Source organism: Schistocerca americana, chromosome 7, assembly GCF_021461395.2.
Source record: "Schistocerca americana isolate TAMUIC-IGC-003095 chromosome 7, iqSchAmer2.1, whole genome shotgun sequence".
Lineage (NCBI taxonomy): Eukaryota > Metazoa > Arthropoda > Insecta > Orthoptera > Acrididae > Schistocerca > Schistocerca americana.
The window spans coordinates 455145152-455166550 of record NC_060125.1 but is presented as its reverse complement, the minus strand read 5'-3'; the positions used below and the strand labels follow the sequence as shown (position 1 = coordinate 455166550).

The 21399-nt window shown below is 43.6% G+C and overlaps 1 protein-coding gene across 1 annotated transcript in view; it reads left to right on the top strand.

Annotated features, from left to right (window-relative positions):
• Positions 1-21399, top strand: part of LOC124623002 (myrosinase 1-like) — a 55726-nt gene that overhangs the window by 7054 nt on the left and 27273 nt on the right. The window contains exon 2 of the mRNA XM_047148792.1: positions 16733-16893. Coding sequence (XP_047004748.1) covers positions 16733-16893 — 161 coding nt within the window. The remainder of the gene's footprint in view (positions 1-16732; positions 16894-21399) is intronic.

The following is a 21399-nucleotide window of genomic DNA, read 5'->3' as shown; positions in this document are numbered from 1 at the left end:
TTCTGTCAGAGACAGCAAAGGACTTGGAAGAGCAGTTGAACGGAATGGACAGTGTCTTGAAAGGAGGATATAAGATGAACATCAACAAAAGCTAAACGAGGATAATGGAATGTAGTCGAATTAAGTCTGGTGATCCTGAGTGATGTGATTAAGAAGTGAGGCACTTAAAGTAGTAAATGAGTTTTACTATTTGGGGAGCAAAGTAACTGATGATGGTCGAAGTAGAGAGGATATAAAATGTAGACTGGCAATGGCAAGGAAAGCGTTTCTGAAGAAGAGAAATTTGTTAACATCGAGTATAGATTTAAATGTCAGGAAGTCATTTCTTAAAGTATTTGTTTGGAGTGTAGCCATGTATGGAGGTGAAACGTGGACGATAAATAGTTTAGACAAGAAGAGAATAGCAGCTTTCGAAATGTGGTGCTACAGAAGAATGCTGAAATTTAGATGGGTAGATCACATAACTAACGAGGAGGTATTGAATAGAATTGGGGAGAAGAGGAGTTTGTGGCACAACTTGACAAGAAGAAGGGACCGGTTGATAGGACATGTGCTGAGGCATCAGGGGATCACAAATTTAGCATTGGAGGGCAGTGTGGAGGGTAAAAATTGGAGAGGGAGACCAAGAGATGAATACACTAAGCAGATTCAGAAGGTTGTTGGTTGCAGTAAGTACTGGGAGGTGAAGAAGCTTGCACAGGATAGAGTAGCATGGAGAGCTGCATCAAACCAGTCTCAGGACTGAAGACCACAACAACAACAACAACAACAACATAGCAGAGGAGTCACCGAACCACTTTCGATTTCTCTGCCGTTGCCTCTCGAACAGCACGTGGGAAAAGCGAACACTTAAATCCTTCCCTGTGAACTCTACATATCTTCTATTTTCCTGTGAAAGAGGAAGTTGGTGAGTCCAGTTTCGTGAGTAGATCTCGTCCGAACATAAACGTCTTTGTTTTAATTACTGTTGCACTAAATCTTATATCGTATTCGTAACACCCTTTTCCCTTTCTCGCGAGAATACAAAACAAGCTGGCTTCACTTGATCTTTCTCGTTTGCTTCGTCAACCCTATCCGGTAAGGATCCCACAACGCGCAGCAATACCCCACAAGAGGACGGACAAGTGTAATGCAAGCAGTCTCATTAGTACAATTGTTACATCTTGTATGTTTTCGGTCAATAGTATTCAGTCTTTCGTACGCCTTCTCCACAATATTTCCTATTTAACCGCCCGAACCACTTCTGTTCTTAATTATAACACTAATCTATTAACCGAGCGAGGTGGCGCAGTGGTTAGCACACTGGACTCGCATTCGGGAGGACGACGGTTCAATCCCGTCTCCGGCCATCCTTATTTAGGTTTTCCGTGATTTCCCTAAATCGTTTCAGGCAAATGCCGGGATGGTTCCTTTGAAAGGGCACGGCCGATTTCCTTCCCAATCCTTCCCTAACCCGAGCTTGCGCTCCGTCTCTAATGACCTCGTTGTCGACGGGACGTTAAACACTAACCACCACCACCACCACCACTAATCTATTCAGTTAAATAGGAAATCTTTTAATTAGTGTGATATAATTTGTAACCAAAATTTAGTGGATTTCTTCTAGTAATCACACTTGCCATTGTTTACAGTCAATTGCTACCTTTCACACCATGAAGTTGTCTGAGTCATGTTGCAACTTGTTTCGAGATTCTGGTAGTAAGAATTCATTGACGGAGATATTTCGGAACACCAAGAAGGAGTTTGGCGACATGAACGAAAGTTGGTAGGCGTGTTTCTACAACTGAAAGGCAACTCTTCATATTTAGCGCCAGGCACACAAGAGTGAAGCTAGCAGCACTACTACGAGGATGGAAATCAGGTTTGCTTGAAATACACGATGTAACGGTCGTGAGCGCTAGCTACCTTCGAAACTGGAGGTGGTGAATTGATATTAGTCGACAATGTTTTTAAGGCTACAAAGATCTCATTATCAACACCTCTTTGAGTTTGAGTGGTGTTGGGTATTAGGGCAACGAAAAGCTGGATGTTCCTTCCGCGATATTGCAGAAAGACTGGGCAGTAATGTAGCCACAGTATATGTATGATTGCTAGCAGCGGTGGTCACGAGAATGTACTGTAGCAAGAAGACTGGGCTCTGAACACCACGTGACAATACAGAGAGGGGAGACCACTGTATTTGGCGTATCGCTCTGGTGCATCGTACTGCATCGGCAACTGCAATTTGAGTAGTTGGAACCTCTATACAGATCGGTTACTTCAAGGCCAATTGCGACTTGCCGTGCTATATCATGCATTCCACTGACCCCAAACCACTGCGATTTGCGACTTCAGTGGTGTCAGGCGAGAGCTGACTGGAGGACAAGGTACAGTTCGTGTTTTCTGATGAAAGCTGGTTCTACAATGCTGCCAGTGATGGCAGTGTGTTGGTTAGAAGGAGGCCAATTGAGGGTATACAGCCAACCTGCCTGCGTGCTTGACGCACTGAACCTACGCGTGGAGTTATGGCCTGGGGTGGGATTTCGTATGACAGCAGGAGCGCTCTCGTGGTTATCCCACGCACTCTGGCTGCAAATTTGTACTTCATTCTAGCGATTCGACCTGTTATGCTGCCATTCATGATCAGCATTCCAAGACGTCTTTTTCCAACAGGATAACGGTCGCCCACATACCGCTATGAACACCCAACATGCTCTACAGTCGACCTGTTAAACTGAACTGCTTGATCACCAAACCCTTCCGTTCGAGCACACTTCGAACATCATTGGAGGACACCTATAGCGTCATCCACAACCGGTTTTAACCGTACCTACATTGATCAACCAAGTGCAACAGGTATGAAACTCAAACCCACAAACTGACTACAAAACATGCATGCTCGTTTGCATCCAAGGATTCGAGAATCTGGCTCTTACACAGGTTATTAATGCACCAGAGTTTCACATTTGCAGTGGCTGATGTAGCCCTTAATTGAACTTGTGACCTTAAATATGTTACCTGGACAGATGTATTAGCGAAATTTAATTACTCTGCACTAATTATTTATTGCGATTTTTTTCTGGCGTCTTATTACTTTGTGGCTCAACGGCATAGTGCAATTCTTTCATCTGGCAGTCATTTTGGCGACTTACCTGTCCGTAAGCTAACAACACCCTGTTCTTCAGACGTTCATCCATCCAAATATCTGGCGGGCCTGGGGTTGCTTCACTTCTGTGATCGGGCGAGGCTTGAACTACTCAACAAGAGCGTTGACGATGTTCTGATGACTTTGCTGAACTGCAGCATATCTGCAAACAATCTGGAAGGGATCCCTGGATTTTCTCCTAATTCGTTTGTAAAGATTAGGAACAGCAGAGATCACATTCTTGGGGAACGACACATATCACTTATGTTTCGGTCGACGCTTTTCTGTCATTTACAATGAACTGTGACCTTTCACAAGAAATCATAGACTTAGTCGCACAACTCCTACGATACTCCATAGGAACTACGTGGTATTGTGGTACTGTGTGGTACAGCGAGGGCTCGCTGCAATCCGCAGCGACCAGTGCGAGGCACTCCAGAAGCCCACTCGTCCGTCTCAACATAGCAACAGAATATGCAGTGAGATGACAGAAGTAAAGGGATCCCTCCTAAAATAGAGGCGGACCTCCTTTCACCCGATATAGTGCAGCAACTGGAAGTAGTGTGGACTCAACAAGTCATTGAAAGTGGCCTGCAGAAATATTCAGCCATGCTGCCTCTACAGTCGTCCATAATTACGAAATAGTTGCCAGTGCAGAATTTTGTGAACCAACTGACCCCTTGATTTTATGTTCCACGAATGTTTGATGAGTGGTCAAAAAATTTGTTCTAAATGTCCAAAATGTTCTTGAAACTGGTCGCGAACATCTGCGCCCTTGTGACATAGCACATCGTCATCCACAATAATTCCAAGGTTGTTTGGAAACATTAAGTCCATGAACGGCGGAAAATGGTCTCCAAGTAACCGAACATAACCATTTCCAGTCAATGATCGGTTCAGCTGGAACAGAGGAACCAGTCCATTCCATGTAAACGTAGCCACATCATTATGGAACCACCACTAGTTGCACAAATCCTTGTTGACAACTTGGGTTCAAAAAATGGTTCAAATGGCTCTGAGCACCATGGGACTCGACTGCTGTGGTCATAAGTCCCCTAGAACTTAGAACTACTTAAACCTAACTAACCTAAGGACATCACACACATCCATGCCCGAGGCAGGATTCGAACCTGCGACCGTAGCGGTCGTGCGGTTCCAGACTGTAGCGCCTTGAACCGCTCGGCCACTCCGGCCGGCTTGACGACTTGGGTCTACTGCTTTATGAGGACTGCGTCAAACTACCATTCGCTCTTCTTTTTATATATATATTTTTTGAGTCATCAGTCTCCTAACTGGTTTTATGTGGCCCAAGTCGAATACCTCTCCTGTGGCAACGTTTTCATCTCAAAGCAGCACTTCAAACCAGCGCCCTCAATTATTTGCTGGATCTGTTCCAATCTCTGCTAGCCCAAATGTGTTAACAGATATCCTATCATCTTGTACTTTCTCCTTGTCAGTGTTTTCCACATACTCCTTTCCTCTCCGATTCTACGCAGAACGTCTTCATTTCTTACCTTATCAATCCACCTAATTTTCAACAGTCGTCTGTTGGAGCGCATCTCAAACGATTCGATTCTCTTCTGTTCCAGTTTACCCACAGTCAGTGCCTCACTACCATACAATGCTGTGCTCCAAACGTAAATCCTAGAATTTTCTTCCTCAAATTACGGCCTGTTTTTGATACTAATAGACGTCTCTTTTCCAGAAATGCTCTATTTGACAGTGCTAGTCTGCTTTTGATGCCATCCTTGCTCCGTCCGTCACTGGTTACTTTTCTGCCTAGATTGTAGAACTCCTTCACTTCATCTACTGCCTGACAATTAATCCTCATGTTAAGTTTCTCGTTGTTGTCATTTTTGCTACTTTAATCTTTCTTAGATTTACTCTCAGTCCATATTCTGTACTCATTTGACTGATTCATTTCATTCAGCAGATCACGTAATTCTACTTCACTTTCATTCAGGATAGCAATGTCATCAGCGAATTGTATCATTGATATCCTTTCACTTTGAGTATTATTCCTACTCCTGAACCTTTCTTTTACTTCCGTCATTGCTTCTTCGATGTATAGATTGAACAGTAGAAGCAAAAGACTACATTACTGTCTTACACCCTTTTTAATCGGACCACTTCGTTCTTGGTCATCCACTCTTATTATTCCCTCTTGGCTACGGTACATATTGTGTATTCACGGTCTCTCCCTATAGCTTTCCACTAGTTTTCTCATAACTTCGAAAATATTTCACCATTTTCCATTGTCGAACGCATTTTCCGGCAGGACAAACCCTATGAACCGGTCTTTATTTTTCTTTAGTCTTGCTTCCATTATCAACCTCAACGTCAGAATTGTCTGTCTGCTGCCTTTACCTTTTTTAAAGCCAAACTTATCGTCATCTAACACATCCTCATTTTTCTTTTCCATTCTTCTGCATATTATTCCTGTCAGAAACCTTGATGCATAAGCTGTTAATCTGATTGTGCGATACTTATCACACTTGTCAGTTCTTGCAGTCTTCGCAATTGTGTGGGTGATATTTTTTCGAAAGTTAGATGGTATGTAGCTAGACTCACACATTCTACACACCAAGGTGAATAATCGTTTTGTTGTCACTTCTCCCAATGATATTAGAAATTCTGATTGAACTTTATCAATCCTTTCAGCGTTATTTGATCATAAGTCCTCCAAAGCACTTTTAAATTCTAATACTCGATCTCCTGTTTCATCTAAATCGAGTCCGGTTTGTTCTTTTATCACATCAGACAAATCTTCCCCCCTCATAGAGGCCTTCAATGTACTCTTTCAACCTTTCCACTCTCTCCTCTGCATTTGACAGTGGAATTCCCGTTGCACTCTTAATCTTACCACCCTTGTTTTTAATCTCATCAAAAGTTATTTTGACTTTCCTGTAAGCTGAGTCAATCCTTCCGACTATCATTTCCTCTTCGATTTCTTCACATTTTTCATGCAACCACTTCATCTTATCTTCCATGCACTTCCTATTTGCCTCATTTCTGAGTGACTTTTGTTTCTGTATTCCTGAATTTCCCTGAACATGTTAGTACTTCCATCTTTCATCGATCAGATGGAGTATTTCTTCTGTTACCCATGGTTTCTACGCAGTTACCTTCTTTGTACCTATGTTTTTTTTTCCAAATTCTGTGATTGTCCGTCATCGAGATTTCCACTCCTCTTCAACTGTACCACCTACTGAGCTATTCTTTATTGCTGTACCTATAGCCTTAGAGAACTTCAAGCGTATCTCGTCTTTCCTTAATGCTCCTGTATCCCACTTCTTCGCATATTGATTCTTACTGACTAATCTCTTAAACCTCAGCCTACTCTTCATCATTATATGTGGTCCTGGGTGCACCTTAATATCCAATTTCGGATTTCGGAATCTGTGTCTGACCGCGATGCAATCTAACTTAAATCTTCCCGTACCACCCGGCGTTTTCGAAATACAACTCCTCCTCTTTTGTTTCTTAAACAGAGAGTTCGGTTTTACTAGCTGAAATTTATTAAGAACCCAGTTATTCTTTCTCCTCTCTCCTTCCTTGTCCCAGACCCATATTCTCCCGTAACCATTTCTTGTAATCCTTCCCCTACAACTACATTCTAGTCCTTCCTGACTATTAGATTTTCATCTCCCTTTACGTACTGCATTACCCTTTCAATATCCTCATGTACTTTGTCTCTTCTTCTTCTGCAGCTTGTGACGTCGGCACGTATATCTGAGCTATTGTTGTCGCTGTTGTTTTTCTGTAGATTCTGATGAGAACAACGCTATCACTGAATTGCTCATAATAACTCACTTTTTGCCCTGCCTTCCTATTCATAGCTCCAATTATACCATTTTCTGCTGCTGCAATATTACCCTGTATTCATCTGACCAGAAATCCTTGTCTTCTTCCCATGTCACTTCACTGACCTCCTACTACATTTATACTGAGCCTTAGCATTTCCAGTTTCAGATTTTCTAGTTTCCCTACCACGTTCAACCTTCTGACATTCCACGCGCCAACTCGTAGAACGTTATCCTTTCGTTGGCTAGTTAATCTTTTTCTCATGGTCACTTCCCCCTTGGGAGTCCCCTCTCGAAGATCCGAACGTTGGAATATTCTGGAATCTTTAGCCAATGGAGAGAGCATAATGACACTTTTTCAGTTCAGGATACATTACCTGTGGATATGCGTTATGTGTCTTTAATGCAGTGGTTTCCGTTGCCTTCTATATCCTTCTGCCGTTGATTATTATTGATTCTTCCGCCTTTAGAGGTAGTTTCCCAACCGAAGGATAGGAGAGTTCCCTGATCCTCTGTCCACTCCTCCGTCTATTTGACGAGGCCATTGGCAGAATGATGGTTCTTATACCGGAAGTATTCGGCCGCCAATGCTGATTAATTAATCAAATCTTAAGTGGTGGTAGGTTCCGAACCCACGACTGTGGACGTTGTGCTTACTAACCGAAGAAGCTACCCCCTTTTTTTAAAATATCATTTTGCTCGTTATTGTTCATTCTGCTTGTTCGGGGCGGGCGTTCCATGACGCTCATTCAAGTTCATCGTTGATCCATTAACTCAGTTTTTTATTACAAAGGGCAGCTAACCTTCTGACCGAACACCCTGAGCTACAGTGCCGGCAAACCCCTAGACCCGACGTATCATATTACCTGGTGTTACTAATTGAAATCTTGGCTCATCTGACCTTGCTACGGTTTTCCAGTCATCTAAGGCCTAACCATATTGTCAAGAAACCCTGGGAGAGACACTGCAGGCGATGAGATGCTGTTACCAAAGGGACTCGATCCTGTCTACTGCTACCATAGACCATTAACGGCAAATTTCGCCGTACTTTCCTAACGGATACGTTCTTCGTGCGTGCCACACTGATTTCTGCGGTTACTTCACCCAATGTTGCTTGTCTGCTAGCACTAACAACTATATGCAAACGTCGCTTCTCTTGTTCGTCAAGTGTAGGCCGTCGGCCACTACACTGTACGTGGTGAGATGTAATGGCTGAAACCTGGCAAGCTCGGCACACTCTTGATACTGTGGATCTCGGAATGCAGAATTCAGTAACTATTTAAGAAACAGAGTGCCCCACCTGTCTAGCGCCAACTACCACTCCGCGTTCAGTGTCTGTTAATACCCGTCGTGCACTCACAGTCCAGTAGAGCACCTTTTCACATCAATCAGCTGAGTACAAACGACAGCTCCACCAATGAGCTGCACACTTATATCTTGTGTAGGCGATACTATACCCTTCTGTATATGTGCATATCACTGTCTATGAGTTTTTCACCGCAGTGTAGTGTCGAGCATGCCGGCGCTCTGGCCAGTTCGTGACCCCATCTGAAGGAGTCAATATCGTAGTGTAGTACTAATGATCTGTTGAAGTTACTGACGAAATATATTGTCGTTAAGGTTGCATTTTGTACAGCAAGAGAACAGTTGTTGATATGTGGATCAAGTGATGCTTTGCTAGTAAATGATACTTGTACATTACGCAGTACTCCTATGGCAAAGAAGTGTGTCAAAGTTCAGTAAATCTTCAATTCAATTATGTAATAAAGTCATCGGTCGGAGGAAGGCAATGGCAAACCACCTCCGCTTGGACCTTGCCCAGTCGGCGGTGCGGGTCTCCCGCATCGACCCCTTTGCGCCTCGGAGTATGGGACCTCATCATCATCTCACTAAAATCACACAGTATTTCGTGTGATCTAGTATCATGAGCGTTGTCCCAGAGCCATCAAAGAACCCACCGTTACACCCACACTAGAGTAGTTTCTTATTGCTAAAATTCATGGTGAAACCTTCACCTGTCATTTCTTTTGCACAGTTCGCTACTAGTTTCGGTACAAAGCAAATGACAGCTGATGGATTCACAATAAATTTAAACAATTATTCGCTGCTGAATATCCCCACCTGAAAAACATATTTAAAAGTATCTTCCTCTGGTCACAACACAGTAGAGTCTTATCTTCATTAAAATTTAGTAATGACACGGTATTAAGTTTTCTTTCTCTTAGAAATTTGTTATCTTCAATTACTTCGAAGAGATGAGTTTTATAAAATTGTAGTGCGTGCTATGGTTTGTGGATTGCAGAGCAGGAAAAATTTGTCTTTTGAGTCATATTATCTATTAAAATGGATGTACAAGACTGGAAGTGAATGGAAACATTTCCACTTCATTAGTGCATATTACCATCATGATGGTATGGCAAGTAAACAACTAGACAGTTTCAGAGACAAACACTTTAGTCAAAATTATTGGTGATACTTGGAATCAGCTGGGTTCGAAAGGTTACTACAAGTTCTTGGCACCAAAAGAAAGTGGTGGATTTTGCTTATTTGCCTACTAACTACTAGTCGCATTTATCACTTGTTGTACAAGACAGTCCGTTTATTATATATTCCTTCTGTTGTATATTCTTCCTAAATTTCGTCTTCCAATGCATATGTAATATAACTGAGAGCCACACAATCTACATTCCTTCCATTTTCTACTACCTTCACCCGCGCGGGATTACCCGAGCGGTCTAGGGCTCTGCAGTCATGGACAGTGCGGCTGGTCCTGGCGGAGGTACGAGTCCTCCCTCTGGGATGGGTGCGTGTTTGTTCTTAGGATAATTTAGGTTAAGTAGTGTGTAAGCTTAGGGATTGATAACCTTAGCAGTTAAGTCCCATAAGATTTCACACACATTTGAACATTTTTTTCTACTACTTTCTTTGAGCTTTTAGTTTAGGTTATATATTCCTACACCTTTCCTTATACACTAATTTATTTTACTATCTCGTACATCTTTCGACTCATCTTAAAAACCTCATTTCTCTTTTGGTGTCATGCTGCTACCCACATTTCACTTCCATGATTAAGGGTTTGTAAAACGTGAACTTCGAACTTCCTTGACTTCAATCTGTAAATAATTTACTATCGTTCCAGACATGAAAGTAAATTTATTTAATTTTTGGTCCCCATCACGGTTGTATTCATATGTGAAGTTCCATCATAGATATTTAAAAAGTTTAATTACCTTTAGTATTATTATCCACGACTATTTTTAATCTTAGTGATTGTACTTGTGATAGGCAACAAATTTCATTTTATCTGGAGACGTTTTGGGGTTTTTTCTGGGGTTATTTGCTGCCACACATTGACTGCAGTTTGAAGATCGTCTTCATTCTCTGTAATCAGTTTTAGATCGTTTGCAAATAGCAATACATTTGGTCTATTGTCACAATCTAAAAATACTGCATTTTATTCAGTTTGTCTGTGCGTTTATGTTCATTGGTTTTGGGATTATGGTTACGAAATTTTGGTGACGAAAAATAGACTTGCAAGAAAACTTGAATCATTTTATGAAGATCACGATGTAGATCGATGCCTAAAGAAAAGATTGACAAGTACTACATAAATTTTGCATAGGCTCTAACGCCAGCTTCTAAATGTTAGAAGAAGTTCAGTTTCAACCAACAAAGTATTTCACAAACTACCAGTTTCAATTTTGTATGCCATAAAGTGTCAAATCGGAATTTTCAATTTAGAAAATATCGAATCTTCTATAAAAAATGTTTAAGATATCGGTTTCTGTTAGTCGATATGAGATAACTCATCATACGACATCGCAGCTATTGAAGTCACATGGTACCAATTCCCAAACTGAATCCATGTCTACGTATACTACCAGCAAAGCAAACAAATAAAGTTCAGTTATTAACAAGGCAGTATTTTCTCTCATGTGTATTGACTTGGCACATTACAGTAGCTGCATTTTTTGATTCCTGATAATATGTGGCATCGAACTGGTAGTAAATAAAATTTCTATTACTTTAACTGCTTACTTTGGGGCCTATCTACATTATTATATTAACGCAAGTCATCGTTTAACCTTATTACCAAAAATCTCGAAAAGTACATGACCGATTTCCTTAAAATTTTTGCACGAAGCCCTAATAAACGGTCGAACGGACATAGGCTATATATTGCTTTTACGTATGTATTATATAAGTAAATATATACGCTCACATTAAGGGGAAAAAAACCTTGAACGAATTGAGGAAGGACGTTCACGTTTACAGGAAATGTACATTACTATGTTCTGCAGAAATGATTAGTGTTTCAGTCATCCAGGCGCATCATGTGTCGTGTGCCTATTAGGCATAGATTCCGCCACGGGCCCGGATAACTTATTCCATGTGACATTGACTCATGTAAGGTGCGAATGGTGTCCTGTGGCTTAGCCAGCTATGCTGCATTCACCTGGTACCGTACCAAAGTTCGTCTGTGGTGGTTGGCACTGGGCCACAGCGCTTCACCCGCCGTTTCACCATATCCCATACATTTTCAACTGGGGACAAGTACGGTGATCTGGCAGGCCAGGGTAAAAGGCTGGCATCCTGAGACCCCAAGAAGGCACGCGTCCACACAACAACATGTGGTCGTGCACTATCTTGCTGAAAAATGGTGTCTGGCGTGTTGTGCAGAAAGGGTATGACGACGGGTCGGATATGGACTGTATGTGTTGTGCAAATGCAGTCACTGTGATGCCTGCGGCGAAACAAAAAGTGGCTATAATTTTCAAACAAATAGTACCTGGATTCATCCGAAAACACTATCTGATGCCATTCCTGTCCCTAGTGACGTCGTCCCACCCACCACTGCCGTGTAGCATGTTTTTGCACATTCATCAAAGATAGCCACAGAAGTGGACAACGCAGACGTAACCCAAGCCGTAATAAATGAGGACAGACTGTCACCCCTGATAGTGTACGATGTTGTACACCGTTCCACTGCTGCACCACAGCCGAGGAGGTCGCACGTCTGTCCTGCAATGCCATTCACATGAGGTGTCGACCTTTTCGGGGGTTCAAACAATGGTTCAAATGGCTCTGAGCACTACGGGACTTAACTTCTGAGGTCATCAGTCTCCTATAACTTAGAACTACTTAAACCTAACTAACCTAAGGACATCCCACACATACATGCCCGAGGCAGGATTCGAACCTGCGACCGTAGCGGTCGCGCGGTTCCAGACTGTAGCGCCTAGAACCGCTCGGCCACTCCGGTCGGCTCTCGGGGGTGGGGGGTCTGTCTAGTGCGACGTGACCCATCTCTGCACACACCCGTTGCACTTTCTAAGCACTTCGTTGCACAAGAGCAGCAATTTCCTGTATGGATGCATCACATTCTCTCATGCCAATAATGCGCCCTCTTTCAAATTCATTGGTTTGACGGTACGGTTAGCGCAGACGTTTGCGAGGCATCCTGCACGTCTGCTCAAGTCACTGTTATAACTACAAGAGAGCCTCAGATACAGTTTACCGGTTAGTCGAGCCGCACCGTGGTCTCGATCTTGACCTTCAACCCGCGGGCCGACATAGTTCGAATGCTAATAAATTCTGGAGAACATATTAATGTACATGTCCTGTGAATGTGAACGTCCTATGTCCAGTCTTTTAAGGTGGCTGTTGTTTTCTGAATGTGAGTGTATTATACAGGGTGAAGAGAAATTCGCACACGCGGGCTTCGCAGCGCGACTCCTCACATGCCAGCGATAAAAAAATGTTTCTCACAAAATTTCGCCCAGCGAGTACATCCAGCAGAAAAAGGGCGTTGAAAGAGTCGCAATCGGGCAACACTGTAACCATATACATGGTAACTATCTCTGTCAACACATCTTCATCGCGCTGTACTGTTGGTGCAGTCGACAGAGTTGACGGTTAACGTGCAGGAGGTCGAAGTTTCGATCTGCGGGTTAGGGCGCATTTTTTTCCTTTTAGTTGCTAATTTCATTCTGACATTTCATCCTGTTATATACTCAGTTTTTTAGGTCATATGTATCATAAATTTTGAAAATTTTGTAAAGCTGAACATAACAAATACGTCGCTAGACAAATAAGAAACACACAGTTCAAAGAAATGATCTGTCATAGGATAAAATAACTACATAAACAATGTCAGTTTCGAGATGCTAAAGACGATAGCGCAGTACAATAACACAACATCTACATTACTGGCCATTAAAATTAATACACCACGAAGATGATGTGCTACAGACGCGAAAGTTAACCGACAGGAAGACGATGCTGTGATATGCAAATGATTAGCTATTCAGAGCATTCACACAAGGTTGGCGCCGGTGGCGACACTTACAACGCCCTGACATGAGGAAAGTTTCCATCCGATTTCTCATACACAAACAGCAGTTGACCGGCGTTGCCTGGTGAAACGTTGTTGTGATGCCTCGTGTAAGGAGGAGAAATGCGTACCATCATGTTTCCGACTTTGATAAAGGTCGGATTGTAGCCTATCGCGATAGCGGTTTATCGTATCGCGACATTGCTGCTCGCGCTGGTCGAGATCCAATGACTGTTGGCAGAATATGGAATCGGTGGGTTCAGGAGGGTAATACGGAACGCCGTTCTGGATCCCAACGGACTCGTATGACTAGCAGTCGAGTTGACAGGCATCTCATCCGCATGGCTGTAACGAATCGTGCAGCCACATCTCGGTCCCTGAGTCAACAGATGGGGACGTTTGCAAGACAACAACTATCTGCACGAACAGTTCGACGACGTTTGCAGCAGCATGGACTATCAGCTCGGAGACCATGGCTGCGGTTACCCTTGACGCTGCATCACAGACAGGAGCGCCTGCGATGGTGTACTCAACGACGAACCTGGGTGCACGAATGGCAAAACGTAATTTTTTCTGATGAATCCGGGTTCTGTTTACAGCATCATCATGGTCGCATCCGTGTTTGGCGACATCGCGGTGAACGCACATTGGAAGCGTGTATTCGTCATCTCCATTCTGGCGTATCACCCAGCGTGATGGTATGCGGTGCCATTGGTTACACGTCTCGGTCACCTCTTGTTCCCTTGACAGCACTTTGAACAGTGGACGTTACATTTCAGATGTGTTTCGACCCGTGGCTCCGCCCTTCATTCGATCCTGCGAAACCCTACATTTCAGAAGGATAGTGCACGACCGCATGTTGCAGGTCCTGTACGGACCTATCTGGAAACAGAAAATGTTCGACTGCTGCCCTAGCCAGCACATTCTCCAGATCTCTCACCAACTGAAAACTTCTGGTCAATAGTGGCCGAGCAACTGGCTCGTCACAGTACGCCAGACACTACTCTTGATGAACTGTGGTATCGTGTTGAAGCTGCATGTGCATCTGTACCTGTACACGCCATCCAAGCTCTGTTTGATGCCCAGGCGTATCAAGGCCTTTATTATGGCCAAAGGTGGTTGTTCTGGGTACTGATTTCTAAGGATCTATGCACCCAAATTGCGTGAAAATGTAATCACATGTCAGTTCTAGTATAATATATTTGTCCAATAAATACCCGTCTATCATCTGGATTTCTTTCTGGTGTAGCAATTTTAATGGCTAGTAGTGTACCTGTCATTTATATTACAAGTAATATGAGGGCTCAGATGTCGCACATTAGCAACCAGTGATAATAACAGTGTCCATATTAATGACCACACGACCTTCACAACAGAATATGTTGTCCTCAGAACAACAGATGCTCAAAGCGACCTCCGTGAACGTTCAAACATTGCGCAACCCACCGAATGACACAGCTCTGGACCCTTCGCAGCAAAGCGGTATTTACAGTAACAAGAGCAGCATGAACACGCACTACCAATTCTTCCACATTCGTCGGCCGGAGTAGAGTACACGTGCTCCTTCAGGTGTCTCCACAGGAAGAAATCTAGGGGATTTTGGTCAGGTGAACGCGGTGACCATACAACTGGACCTCCATGTCTGAGCCATTTCCCTGGAAATGTTCTGTCCAAATACTGTCGCACATTAACTCCACAGTGTGGAGGTGCACCAACATGTTGGAACAATATCCTCTGCCGGACATGTAACTTCTTCCAGTGCATCAGGCATTTAGTTGGAGAGGAATGCATGATACCTTCGTACAGTCAACCGGTCAGGCAATATGTAGGGGCCCAAACACCTGTCGCTCAATGTTCTACCACAGACGTTGATACCAAACCCGAGCTTGATATCCACGGTCGCGGGTGACGTGCGGGTTAACCTCACTCCAATGGTGGGCATTGTGCATATTGAAGACACCCTCATAAGTGAATGCTGCTTCAACCAACCATATTACGGTGTTCAGGGAGTCATCGTTGGCTTCCTGTTATTATTGGAACCATTCACAGAATTGCATCCGCTGATGGCGATCTGCAGGATGCAGGCATTGCGTGAAAGCATAATGATGTGGGTGCAGTCCATGCTCATGCATCACGTTAATAATCGTGTATTGCGAGACACGTAGCTGACTTGCTACGCTACGTGTTCTTCGCCGAGGTTCTTGGTGTATGACCTCCAGAATAGCTTCCTCATTAGTTGTTGTACAGCGAGTCTGTGGACGTCCTCTGTCTCGCGATGGTGGAAGGAGACTCCCGAAGGCGCAGCTCCAGACGACGAAACACATTTTTATCTGCATGGCGTCGACGAGGATATATAGCAGCATACACAAGGGCAGCAACACCAGCTCGATTATCAGTTGCACCAAAGGCCAGAAGCATATCCACATACTTATTGTCTGTCGATGCCATACGTCTGCCACAATGGTTTAGTGATTTAAAAAGAGGAAATTCGATACGTGTACGCATTTACATTGGAGTCTGTCACAGGTAAAAATTTGCTACCAAAAATTTCAAAAATTACTTCGTCTGTTTACTCCAAATTTGTACACGATAGTCTAATGGACAATCGGACGGTCATAGGGTTTATATTTTTTAATATATATAGCATATACATGTAACAAACAAAGGGGAGAAGTTGTTACCAAAAATCTGAAAAATCCTCGTCCGATTTACTTCATACCTTTAGACGATAGTCTAATGAAATTCGGACAGTCATAGGCCATATATTTTTTTAAATATTAAAATGTATATATGCAGTAGATAAAGAGGAAACATTGTTAACACAATTCTTAAAAAGTTCTTGACCAGTGTACTTCATATTTTTCCATGGTAGACACTCAGACCGGCGTAAGCTATATACACATTCTTTAAATAAAGGCGTACAGGTTTCCTGTTAAAACAGACAGTGACAATGAAAGTACAGTGCTGTACTCTGCTGTGAAAATTCGGCGTTTTATTTCTCGCAGTCAGGCGAATTGATTGTCCCATAAAAATTATTTCTCATTATATCAATTTAAAGTGAAATTGTATGCATATTAGTCATGGCTAGAAGTTGTTTTGTTTTCTTCCTCAAAGACGGATTACACAGAAAACAGAAAAGCACTGTTTGTGACTTACCAGCCTATGCATAGAATACTACAGAATATGAATTTACAATAAAAGTAAACGAAACTCAACGTCAGATAAAGATGGCAGGAAGAAACTTACAGAGCGGGCAGGGGGGGGGGGGGGTGGACAATGAGGAGATGGGAGAGAAGGAAGACATGGATAAAGAGCGAATGAGGAGGTGATAGGGAGAGAAGGGAGAACCAGATTAGGATGTATACCCAATTCCCATCTATTTTCAGCAATTGTGAAGCAGTGCCTGGTTTGCTAGCTATACGAAGAAAAACATCCTTGCTCTCTGTAGTGAGACTTCTTATTACCTTACAGGCAAAGGAGAAAGCATCTGGGACCACATGCTTCACGAGCATCCAGAATTCGGTAACAATGGGGACAATGGAGACGTGGCCTGTGACTCGTACCACAAGTATGCCGAGGACGTGCAGGCGCTCAAGGACCTGGGGTTGAGTACACACAACAGACGTACAGTGGTTGGACAACAATATGGAAACACAAGCACAAGGTATTACTGTGCATAATACGATGCAGAAAAAACCATTGAAATTTGCTTCCAGGTCTCTCGGAAGGGATAAATACAGGTCCCCTCTGCTCTGGTCCTGTCTGGTTTTCAAGAAAATCTTATACCATTATTCCTGCAAAATAGTGGCATGTTCATGTAACAATCATATGCGTGGGTAGCCATTACGCAGCCTTCTCTCCAAAGTAAAATACAAAGGATCAATAATATTAAGATGTGGCGACTGTGGTGGCTAGGAGAAGTACGAGAATTTATCGTCCTGCTTGCAAAACCAAACCTGGATGATGCGAACTATGTGAACGAAGTTATCACTATTGGAGAACAACCATTGTTGGGGAACAAACATTGTAGGAGAACAAACAAACATGGTTGGACCTGATCAGCCAAAATGGTCAGACAATCCTTGACAATAATGCGACAATAATTGCAGAAGATGGTTCAAATGGCTCTAAAGCACTATGGGACTTAACATGTGAGGTCCTCAGTCAATTAGACTTAGAACTACGTAAACCTAACTAACCTAAGAGCATCACACACATCCATGCCCGAGGCAGGATTCGAACCTGCGACCGTAGCAGCTGCCCGGTTCCGGACTGAAGAGCCTAGAGCCGCTCGACCACAGCGGCCGGCAGTGCAGAAGACCAATAGACCCATAGAACACCACGATATGGCTACCTAGATCATCACCAAACCCCGACACGTTTCATTCATTGGCCGCAAACTCGGCCGTACGTTAAAAAGTGTGTGCAACAACACTCTTCCAAAAAAACGTTTCCATTTCTCCATAGATCAGACTTACGGTTTTGGTATGTGCGAAGTATGCAGCTACAGCATTCCAGCATTCCAGCATTCCGCAGCTCGCCCTGCAATTCCGAACTGATGGAGTTTCCTTAGCGTATTTTTTTTTAATGCAGTTTTCAAGTGCGACATTTAGGGGTATAGCGTCTTTCGCAGCTGCCGTCCTCATTTTTTTCGTCACAATCCCCTTCAATGATCGTCTCTCACAATCACTCAACACATAACTTCGTCCGCTTTGTGCCTTGATGGATGATGTTTTTCTGCTTTCACTGTACGCAGCGTAAATCTTCGATATGGTGCCTCTTGAAGCACGAAATACGTTCACCATGCTTACGAAAGCATTTATCGCATGAAAACCAACAAACTACCCACGTCCAAAGTGACTTACCTCTGACATAATCCACTCACATCTTTAGAGGACATTGTTTTTGCCACGACTGATACGAGCAACGTATTCAGGACAATGGACAGGTGCCGCTCAAGGTCGAATACCACAGTGCAACCTGCAAGCTTGCCTAGAGGCTTCGTTTATGTTTAAGCAAACATTTCTCTGTCACACTATAATTCAAGTAGCTGAGACTGTAGATTGCTAAAAGCAGGGCACAGGGATACTGGAGTGCAATGTCCGAGCCCAATTGAGGAGCCAATATAACAATATTCTTTATTCCCCATAACACGACAGTACTGCACACTGGTAAAAACATCAACATCCAGATTACAACAGCTGGCGTTTAACTCAAAAATTTTTTAAAAAAGTACAGTGCATGAAAAGCGAGTTCTCAAGTGTTCAAGTGTTGCATATATATGTGTGTGTGTATGTATTTTTGTAGCAATCCTTTTGAACACGGATTGGGAGATATCGCAAGTAGAGTGATATTTCAAAACTGAACATAGAATTTAAGTTCAATATCAATAACTTCATGAATCATAATGAGAATAGCCATCAAAGATTCACTCATCCCCTCTATAAAAGGGGCAAAATGCCATTTTAAAAAAATCTGTTTAATCAGAATAACTAAGGAGATAATCTCTTAGGCAACAGGTTAGTTTATCACAGCTCCGGCCGGAGCTTTTAACTTAAACTAGAATGAATTAAGGCCAATAATTTAAAGGCAAAGCACTTACTTAACAACGTACGAGTAAATCAATCATGTGCTGCTATTCCACTGTGGCACCCTTCAGAGGGCATAGACCCGCCTGACTGCACTGGACGACGACAACGACTGAGGCAGCGCTCGAAACGGCACAGAAAAAATAGACTTCACTCTACAATATATACAAAATAAATAAAGAAATAAATTCACGGCCAAGGGTGACGTCATTTTTCGAGACACCAACCTTGATTGATATAAGACAGTAAAACTTACAGGCAACCAGCTAGTGAAAGCAAGGATTTTTAAAAAAAATAAAGCTCAACAGTGGCAGTTGTTGGAGTTCATATCGGCACCATAATTCCGTCTTTAAACTGTCACACCGAAAAGTGAAGATTACTGAAATAACTACTCTGTTTTCCACACGTAAGCACATCAAAAGCAGGCAGCGTATCAGTACTTAGTTACGCGAGATAATTCACGGAAGCTGAAACGGTTCAAATGGCTCTGAGCACCGTGGGACTTAACACCTGAGGTCATTAGTCCCCTAGAACGTAGAACTACTTAAACCTAACTAACCTAAGGACGTCACACACATCCATGCTCGAGGCAGGATTCGAACCTGCGACCGTAACGGTCGCACGGTTCCAGACTGAACCTCCTAGAACCGCTCGGTCACACCGGCCGGTGTTCACGGAAGCGTTAGGTAATTAAAAACCAAACTAGCCTAAGGAACACCAACTTTACTGTACGGTGAAGCGGACAGCTTCGGACTCTTACAGTGGTTATAATGGCATTTCCGAATTCAGTTTACGAGCTGGTTGGTTGGTTGGTTTTGGGTGAGGGGACCAACAGTGAGGTCGTGAGTCACTTCGGATTAGGGAAGGATGGGGAAGGAAGTCGGCCGTGCCATTTCAGAAGAACCATCCTGGCATTTTCCTGAACCGATTTGGGGAAATGACGGAAAACCTAAATGAGGATGGGCGGACGCTTGTTTGTTCCGGCATCCTCCCGAATGCGAGTCCAGTGTGCTAAGCGCTGCGCCACCTCGTTCGATACTTTAGGAGGAAACAGCACAATTACTGGTGGTTACAACTTGTATTGGCTTCACAGAAGAACGGTTTAAAGAGTACGTCCCCTCCACTTAACAGCCAAACCACTTAAAAGGCACTTCCGTAAACACTAACCTCATCAACAGGCACAACCGACTGGTTGATGTATATGTGTCGGTATAGGAGGAGCGCAATTCGTACACTGCTGAGAAGTAAGTGTATTCACAACACGGCACGGTATCTAAAAACAAATGGAGCAACGACAGCTTAATAGTTCGGGGCACACTACTTACAGCTAAAAAAAATGGCTCTGAGCACTATGGGACTTAACATCTATGGTCATCAGTCCCCTAGAACTTTGAACTACTTAAACCTAACTAACCTAAGGACATCACGCAACACCCAGTCATCACGAGGCAGAGAAAATCCCTGACCCCGCCGGGAATCGAACCCGGGAACCCGGGCGCGGTAAGCGAGAACGCTACTGCACGACCACGAGCTGCGGACACTACTTACAGCAGCAAACAGCTAACCCACAGGGTAGGGTGCAGTCGGCAGCAGCATCGAGAGTGCCGAATACATCGTACGATGCAACAGGACAGGACACGACCGCACCCAGGTGTAAGCTTCCATCGGACAGCAACGGGTCCACTGCGGACACCTGGACCGCCAATCTGTGCCACACCAAGCCGACAGCGACCCCGTCCCAGGCTTCGTTGCAGCCCGCCGGCCATTCCGCACACGGGTGTACTGCACTCTCCCGGTCGTTCAAGTAATTCTCCGTGCTCGCTGCAAACCGACCACTTGACCGACCGACTGCGACTGCAAAGTCAAGCCAAATGGAAGAGCTAACTAACGACCAGCGCCAAAGATAAAGAAAAGGCGCTACGGCTAAACTTTATTTGTTACGGACAACTTTTGTCGCAGTTTCATTACATTTTCACGTTCCAAGAACAGGGGTTGCGTATCTTCATCAGGAGTAATCAAATGTCTCTGAGCACAATGGGACTCAACTGCTGAGGTCATTAGTCCCCTAGACCTTAGAACTAGTTAAACCTAACTAACCTAAGGACATCACAAACATCCATGCCCGAGGCAGGATTCGAACCTGCGACCGTAGCGGTCTTGCGGTTCCAGACTGCAGCGCCTTTAACCGCACGGCCACTACGGCCGGCAGGAGTAATCAACATCTAACCAAAGTGCAGCAACGACAATGGAACACCATCGTATGTGTTTGTCTACGTCATGGTTTCAGTACTGGGACTATCAGCAGGGTGTAATGCAACCATAACATACTCGCGTGATGTCACACATCGTGTTGAGACATCTGTTACATTGGCTCTAACTGCTTTGTTTGAATAGCTATATCCCAGCACGCTGCCCCTACTGTGAGTTCACGTTTTGCAAATAACGTAGTATTTTTTCTCCTAATTTATAAGTAGTTCAACAAATAGAACAGCTCAGTAGTGAAAGTTTGAAAGCACCATCGAAATCACCTGTAGTAAGACGGAAGGAGTG